The following is an 8,451-nucleotide window of genomic DNA, read 5'->3' as shown; positions in this document are numbered from 1 at the left end:
GCAGGAGTCTAGTAGCAGCCCAGGTTCAGATCCGACCTGCGTGTCCCCCCCCATCTCTTTCTCCCTTTCATGTCTATCCACTGTCACTAATAAAGCCCCAAAAAAATAATCTTAAAAAAGAATTCATTATAAAAAAGTGCTTTTTACCCAGCATGATTGATTTAGCAAGATAAACAATTCAATTCTAAAAATGTTATCAAGAAATTCCAAATGTTCCCACATTCATTATTTCTATATAAAGGTGATATAATGTGTGTGTGTGTGTGTGTGTGTGTGTGTGTATATATATAATATGACAAGCCCTTAAAATGTATAAGCTTACAACTCTCGCCTTAGTGGAACATGGATGAAGATGATTTTAAAGTATTTATTTAGGTTGGAGTATTTACACGCGTGTTTAATCCACGTGTGTTTCTCCGCTGTCTCGGAGGTGTTTGACTCCAGCTCGGCCGAACACCAGCAGGCAAAACACCGCTGTCATGGCAACATAGGATCCTAACACAGTCCTGAGAGCTGCCGGGAAGTCAGGATGTGATGTCACTGACTGTCCCCGCCCCAAATGGGCGTAGACCAGCAGCCGGATCTCTGCAGCCTGGTGACCCTGCAGCCAGCAGTGGTACACACCTAACCGACACAAAGGAGATTTAGACAAAGAACTTAGAATTAAAAACTCACTGCTGTGTTCAAAACATTCCATTTATTCACTCACTGACTATTACCTATAGTGTTTATTAAATAGTTCATTATAAATAGTCAATGACAAGATTTTTATTTTTTTACCATTTTGAAATGAAAAAAAGGTGGTTTTCTCATTATTGCTTTGTGGTTCAAACGAAAAACCCAAGTATAAAAAAAAGTACACAGTAGTAATAAAGCCTATGTTCGAAGGAGCAGCTGATACCTGAGTCCTGTGTCTGTGCAGGCTTAAACACCAGGTGGTGCCCGGCGTCTATCAGCAGCCGGGGGGGCGTAGCGCTCAGGTTAAGAGCTGCCGAGTGTTCAGATCGGTAGATGGGTTCAGATCCTCGGTCCCAAGCCACGGCCATGTTAGGTTGTGCCCCGGGACAGCCCAGGGTGAGGACCTTGTCCGCAGGGTGGCTCAGGTAGAACACCGGCACCGGCGCCCTCCGCGAGGCCGAACTACACCCCAGGAACAGATTCAACACATCGCACATGTTTTACTGCCCGAGTGCACACTCACCGACACAGTGTGAGGGCAACAGGAGAATAGTACTTTTTAGTAATAACTGATCATTATTTTTAATCAAACCTTGTCATATGGTCTAAAAAGGCTTCAGCTGGTAGATTTAGCATCAGAGTCAGGGAGCAGTATACTACATTTATAAGGTTTAGGGCAAGCTTTGGTGCAGTGTATTGGTACGGCTCTGCAGCAGAAATCTTCTGCGGGGGTCCGGGACCCCCCTGGGTCCTTAAAGTTGCTGCAGGGGGGCCTCCAAATAATTGTTTGATGGTTTAAAAAAACATGAAAATAGAATAGAATAAAATAGAATGCCTTTCTTGGCATGATACACGAGTGCAGTTCCTGTGTCGACACAAAATACAAAAATATAAAATATGAAAATATAAGTATAAATACAATATAGCGCAAAAATAAATAAATAGTGCAGAAAAAAGACAGGGGGAGGCCTGGTGCAGAGTCCTGCGAGCATCCATATATATATAATAATTTTGTACACGCATTATGCAAAAATATAGTTTGGTGATTAATTCAATAATTTGAAAACATTGAATGAATCCAACATATTGTTTTAGGTAAGGTAAGCTAAGGTATCCACAAACTAGCCAACTAAAGATAAAGTTAAGATTAGGGATTAACTGTGCCACATGTTAACATTATGTATAAATATATAATCATGCTTTGTTCTGTATGCACCATTAAAAGGTATGTGTAAAGGTTTAAGGCCACACTACACGTTACTGTAAGCCCAGTTTAATATCCAACTCAACTTCCTACAATGTTGTTAGGTCTGCTGCTGGTTGCACCCTGTCTCTGCTCTCCTCCCCCCCCCCCCTCTGTCTGTCCTTGATTGCAGGAGTGAAGCCTGGTGTGCGGGAGTCCGGGTTCCAGCTGCAGCTCATCAGACCCAATCCCCTCTGCTTCAAACACCCGGTGAACCTACCGCTCCTTGTCAGATCCTAGTTTAGACACGACTTCCTGTTCACCTGACTCCTGCCTCCACGTCACTCCAGCCTTCAGCCATTAGTATAAATACAGCAATGAATACAAGGCCACATATCCAAAACATTAAATTAGTCCACGGGTAGGGGTTACCCCTACCGATAGGGACTAATTTTGATGCAGGGGAAATAGTATAAAATATTAAAAAAGGAAAAAAACAAAAACTGTTCATATAAAAGGGGAAACATAGAGCTGAGGGAGCATAGGAACTAATTTTGGTGATAATCCTCAAACATAGGGATGACCCCGTCAGTTTAACATTTGTTCCCTGCAGCCCTTCTGCATGGTGTTAACGAATATCACAGCGTTACACTTTTGGTGTTTTTGGATATTGACTAATAAAATGATTACAGCTTTTACACTGGAACATCTATAACCTCCGGAGCCTCCATTCATATGGTGCTTTGGTCCAAAGTGTTTTACTACTCCACCCGTCACAGCGATGGCTGCAGGTCTGACCATCAGGAGCAATTGGTTCTCTTCAAACTGTCTTCCACATACACCTTTACATATTCTTTGTGCTTACTTGTAGCCAAGAAATGCCATCAGAGCAAGGATTTTGGAGGATGGCGGAGCCTTAGTTTGACAAGGGACTTGACAGCTTTTGACCTCCAGCTTGGCTCCGACTCGCTTCAGTTGTCCAAATGCCCTCGGCACTGCCCCTGAGCCGCATGAAGCGACCGTCTGATTGGCCCGTCTGTAGCGCACGTGCAGGTAGTGTGAGTGGACGTAGCAGAGTCCGGCGCGAACCTGCTCTCCGGGGACTCCACAGCGATCGCAGACTGACCAGGACTGGAAGCCGGTGAAGACCCGGTACAGTGGCTGAGCCGAGCCCAGTCTTTTCTTAGCTTTCCTCTTCGTGCTCATCCTTTCTGGAGTTAGCCTAAGAGCATCACAATGGCATCACTTAAATCAGGGGTTCATCTGGAGACATCTTTACTATAACACTGTCAATTTTAAAATCAAAGTTGTTAAAGGGTCACTACCATTTCTTTTTAACCTGGACCCCATATCTCCGTGCATTTGTGTCTAATAGATAGCACCACCCAGGTAAATTTGGACCTACCCCGGTAGACAAAATTCAAATTAAATTTTCTTTTCAAACAACGGTGTATTTTTTACAGCGCATACGGATCAGTTGCTTCCAGCCCCTCGCAAAGTTGCATCCATGACAGCATCGACGTTGCACGTGCTCAGAGAGGCTCTGGTTGCTTTAACCGTAGACCTAGCATGCTGCTAGCTTGGTCTTGCAATAGGATTAACTGTACTAATAAAAACTTAGAAACAAGCTCCCCAAACGTCATTTATGAGTCTGGTTGCTACCCCTCTCCGCTCCGTGTCTTTATAATGGAGCTAGCTAACTGGAGCTGACTGGAGCTAACTGCTAATCAGAGCTGATAAAACTCTGTATCTGTATCATCTTTCAGTCCAATTAGTTAAATATGTAAATAGTCTTTTCTTTCTAAATTATCTGATAATGTTGTGTAGTCATTGTTTTCACCTTCGTTTGACTTGTTTATAACTGAACCCATTATTACTAAAGCCAGCCATGACATAATTCATTTTGGGTGTCGAGACATGTTCACCGGACAGTGTCTTCATCCGTAAAATAACACATTCATCAGTGTCACAGGACTGCTTTAAGGTCATTGACTCTTTCTCGTCACCTCGGGGTTACGCTGAGCGTACGTGCATCCTGGAGGTCCAGGTCATAACCATAGAAGAAGTCTTTGTGGGCGGAGCCGCAGATATAGATGCCGGAGTCGTCGGGCCCCGCCCTATAGATCAGCAGGCTGAAGAGACGGATGGAGAATCGACTCTTAAGGTCGCCGCTGTGAGGGACGCGACTAGTGTCCAGCAGCTTTTTGCCATGGTGATCAGTCAGGGCTCTGGTCTCCTTGGAGCTGCCCAAATGTTTCCTAAAGAACCACACAACTGATTGGATCTGAAAGAAGAAGAGAACTACAGACCTCCAATAAATCTGCAGATGGTCGATGTTCTTCAGTCGATCAATACAACAGAGACTCAAATGGATTTAACAGACGCTGAGATTCAAGTCTCTCTGTTTGTTTGTTTTCATATTCTCTCATTTCTCCTGTGGTGTATCCAGCTCCATTTACCTGCTGGCTTTTCCTTTACATATTTCTCTCTCTTCTACAAATCCTACTTGTAAAGCCGATGGGAAGCTGCAGCAGCGTAGCAGCTTGGGAACCTCCATCCAGTTACACAGCTGGTACTGTACCATTAGGATTGGATGCGTTTTCTTAGACTGTTATGTTAAGCTAAATACATCACACAAATTATTGTTTCCCATTGATGTGACTCACTCAACCATGCATTCATTGTTTGGGATCACATCCTCTCTTTGTGCCTTTTGGTTAAAGACCATGATATTAGTATTGTGGTGACAAACTCGACAGTGTTTAAATGTACCAACATAACTTTGTCCATCCCCAGAAGTGCAAAGAAAAGAAATCTATAAAGTTTTTCATACTGCATACTGTACATTAACATTTTCATGTCTATGTGAAACTATATGAAAGTAAGGCCAGGGAGATTTAAAATGAGATTCAGCTGGAAGGTAAAAATTACACTTTAGTTTGACGTTAAATGAACTGAATAATTTGAAAGCTAATTTAAACTCATATTTAAACAGATATTCTGATATTCTGAACAGAAATTGTAAGAGCATGTCCCTCCAAAATGATAAAATGCTACTTAAACTCTCCAACAGCACATCCATGCATTTTGTATCACTTTCTTTTGACCTGCAATTCACCAAACCAATTATTATTGGGACATTTCTCATTCAACAAGTTATCTGTCCAATATTTAGAATTTGACATGGCATGTATGAGTAATTCCGCCAGGTCTCACAGAATTCCATGAAATGACCACAAGCTGCTAACACGGCATGGTGGCACAGAATGTGAGGAAAATCCGTGTGGCCACCATGAAAAACAATGCCAATGTAAAGTCAATGAGAAGATGACGTAGCATTGGGAGCGACTATGGTAGCAAGTAGTATGAAAGCCCAAAGGAGGTTGGTTGGGATGATGGATGGGTCAAACACAGGACCTTCATCCGGGAGACTGGGGATCATGTCCTGGTGTAATGTTTTCTAAAGTCACTTTATAATTTTCTGAAACCCATCCGTACCGTTCTTCCCGTAACCCACCCATGACCCATGACTTAATGGGCCGTGTTTATTTCACGGAATTCTTCCGTGGGCCCGTGACAGATTTTTTGTTGGTTCAGTAAAACTGCCACAGATTTTGAGTTGAGGGGCCGTGTTCATTTTGCAGAATTCTGTGAGATCAGGTTGGAATAATTAAATGTGCCTTCAAAAGGAGAGCGGTTGGCCCTGGATCAGAGGCAGCCAAAAGATGCAAAGGCACAGTTGCAGATTAAAGAAAAATAACACACACATAAATAGTCTCAAAAACATGTCAAAATTGTTTAGTTGTTCCTTGAATGTAAAACAAGGTGTTGCTAAGCGACTGACACAATAACAGTGCCTCTGTAGAATAGCCTCAGGAAAGAACTTCTTTTGATGGATCATGTGTACGTTGCAAAAGAAAGCTCATATAGACAGACTAGCTACAGTCTAGTGTAGTCTGGATTTACCCTGCAGAGATCTGAGGACCAGGTAACCATAGTCCTCAGAAATCCAGCGGAGGTTAGAACGCCAATACAAAGAAAGAAGAAGATGAGGGACATCCGGTGCACCATCAGAGCAATCCCCTAGATGAATCCTTGACGATACATAGACTAGCCCAACACTGACCTGTTGTGGTTTGCAGTTGCATGGCAGCTCCACAGTGACTCCGGACAGGTAGGCAGCGTTGGTGAAAGTCAGGAAAGCGGGGCACGCTTTTCTAGCAAACACATCCTGCTTATCCTCAGGAGCCTCATAGCTCCACACCTCAGGACACAGGAGGAGAAGGAGGGGAAGGAGGGGAAGGAGGATGGGAGAGGAGGATGGAGGATTCATTTGGCTTCACTAAGGATTAAGAAGGTTCCAAGTTACAAAAGTTAAGACTACAATGAAGTGTTTCAGCACAAACACAGACAAATCTCCACTGTGTTGGTTTTGTCTTATTTTGTATCTGACGGTTAAATGTGGAACAGTTACTTTCAAAACACAACAGCTTTGATGGAATGTGATGAGCTCACAGAGGACCGGTCTTCTGTTGTCAACGCAAACACCTTGATGTCAAAGGCCAGTCGTATTCCACTCTCTTACTTCTTACTTACTAGCTCCCAAAGATATATTGTCCTGTGTTGGCTGAATTAAAAACAAGAATCACCTTTGTTCTCAGAACATTCTGACTAAATTCTCTTTTCCTTTCTTCCTCTCAGTAACGTTAACCATCTTTACTCTACATAGACCAACTTTAGCTGGGTTGGTTGCACTGGTTACACCATGGAACTTCCATTATAAAAGTTCTGTTGGCTAAAAATTGTCACAGAAGCATAAATGAACCAAAACAACACTGCAATAATACACAGAATCACAAGCTGTTTCCATCCACAAGTTGTTATCCAAATTAAGTGATATCAAATGAAAAATGCCTTATGGAAACAGCTACATTTGATGGACTTTCATGAATATCGACTCAAAGGAAATACATTCGGTCTTATCGGATTTTCTCTTGATCGATATTAGGCGTATTTGATAAACGCTGATGGAAATGTTATTTGCCGGATGAATAATGAAAGAACCGCTCTGTCTGCACACATGGCGGGTGTCAACAAAGACAGATGGAAGTGGACAGACGAGGAGACAAGAGACTTTCTGAATTTAATTTATCAGGAACTCGTGATGGAAATGGAAATAAAGGTTGGGACAAGCCGTTGGACGTCCTGCGGACTCAATGGGAGACGCTCAAACAGAGAGACATGTCTAAAAAAAAAAAAGCTCTAGGGAGGACTCTGGGTCGGTCAGTCCACCAGTTTTATCCAGAATAAAATGGCTCTACACCATCCTGTAGAGATGTTGTAGTCTGCTGTATTGCCATGAAAAAAGAAAAAAAACATAGTTTGCCTCAGGAGAAGCTATTGTGCCAGAGCTACACACAGCTCATAAGCCCCACTTCAGTTTGTTGGTGTGAGGTGAGGTGTTTCATACATTTAATTCATCCTGGACGTCTTCCCAACACTGGTGCAGGAGTCAAGCTGCAGGAGGGTGATGCTGTAATATTACAGAGAAGAAATAAATGAGTGCAATGAAGCGGCTCCCTGCTGAGCTGCAGGCCGGTGTGTCATCGGGCCTCCGGGACAATGACCGAACACAACACGCTCCTGAACTCCACCGCCTGAAGACACAAACAAGACTCGTATGATGCAATCTGGCAGTCTTGGCTGAAGGCATGCGCTGAGAGATGCTTTCACTGTGGGAGTGTGTGTTCATGTGTAAACTTTACAGTAGTTTCAGGGTGGAATTTTCCAAACAATAGAGAATGTGACAGGGCAGCAGGATGACTAAGTATGTGTTCAGAGGGGTAAACACTTCAGACGACAACTACCTGTTTCCATTAACAAAATTGAATTCCTTCCCAAAACAACAAAAATCCCATGGCCTGTGTTGGACCCAGTCTATTTTTACCAAGCACGTTTCCTTTGCTACTCGCCATCAGTAGTGTTTCATTTATGTTTTTCTAGCTATCAAATGTCTCCTTTTGAAACAAAATGTCACAGTAACACAAGAACACATAAAACAATGTGTTATGGTTTGGGGTTTTGGTTGGGATTAGTTTTCCCTTTTTTGCCTCCTTGTGTTTGTCTTGTGTTGTTGGTCCTGTCTTGTGTTCCCCTGTAAGTCTGTTTGTTCTTCTTCCTGTTTTAGTTTGATAGTATGCTTTTCTGTCTTGTCTAGTTTTGCTTTTCGCCCGTCTGATTGTCCTGCCATGCCCTAATGTGTTTCACCTGACGTCTCACCTGTTCCCCATTACCTCGTTACCTCTTGTATTTTACCTCTGTGTTCCCTTTGTCCCTTGTCAGTTCGGTTTGTCTTGTGAAGGTGTTTGTGTTGATGTTCCAGTCCTGCTTCAGGGGTTCCCAGTGAGTTGTGCCCAGTGCTGTTTCACTGTTTTGCTGTTCCCTATTCCCTGAACCTTTGCTTTGGGACCTTTTCTGGATTTTGCTGTTCCTGGGCTTTTAACCCTGGTTTTTGTTCTGATTGGCCCTCACCTACCTACCTGCCTGTCGTCCTCATCACTGCATTTTGGGCATAATCCTCGTGTAACCCC

At 43.1% G+C, this 8,451-nt stretch overlaps 1 protein-coding gene across 1 annotated transcript; it reads right to left on the bottom strand.

The window, feature by feature from the left end:
* Positions 1-376: 376 nt before the first annotated feature.
* Positions 377-6,428, bottom strand: LOC117948270 (Ig-like V-type domain-containing protein FAM187A). The gene is made up of 5 exons (XM_034877844.1): positions 5,988-6,428; positions 3,868-4,145; positions 2,727-3,083; positions 902-1,140; positions 377-624 (listed from the first exon to the last, which is right to left on the bottom strand). The coding sequence occupies exons 1-5, from the start codon at positions 6,192-6,194 to the stop codon at positions 398-400; spliced, it is 1,308 nt and encodes a 435-aa protein (XP_034733735.1). The 5' UTR covers positions 6,195-6,428; the 3' UTR covers positions 377-397.
* Positions 6,429-8,451: the final 2,023 nt, after the last annotated feature.

This window comes from Etheostoma cragini, chromosome 7, assembly GCF_013103735.1.
Source record: "Etheostoma cragini isolate CJK2018 chromosome 7, CSU_Ecrag_1.0, whole genome shotgun sequence".
Lineage (NCBI taxonomy): Eukaryota > Metazoa > Chordata > Actinopteri > Perciformes > Percidae > Etheostoma > Etheostoma cragini.
The sequence above is the reverse complement of the archived record's forward strand: the minus strand, read 5'-3'. Positions and strand labels throughout refer to the sequence as shown.

Excerpts from the sequence above, each read along its gene's own strand:
- LOC117948270 (XM_034877844.1), bottom strand. The coding sequence starts at position 6,194 with ATGAATCCTCCATCCTCCTCTCCCATCCTCCTTCCCCTCCTTCCCCTC. Across the intron at positions 1,141-2,726 it reads ATGGCATTTCTTGGCTACAA|TTCGGCCTCGCGGAGGGCGC; the intron begins GTAAGCACAAAG and ends CCTGGGGTGTAG. Across the intron at positions 625-901 it reads TGCACAGACACAGGACTCAG|GTGTGTACCACTGCTGGCTG; the intron begins GTATCAGCTGCT and ends TGTGTCGGTTAG.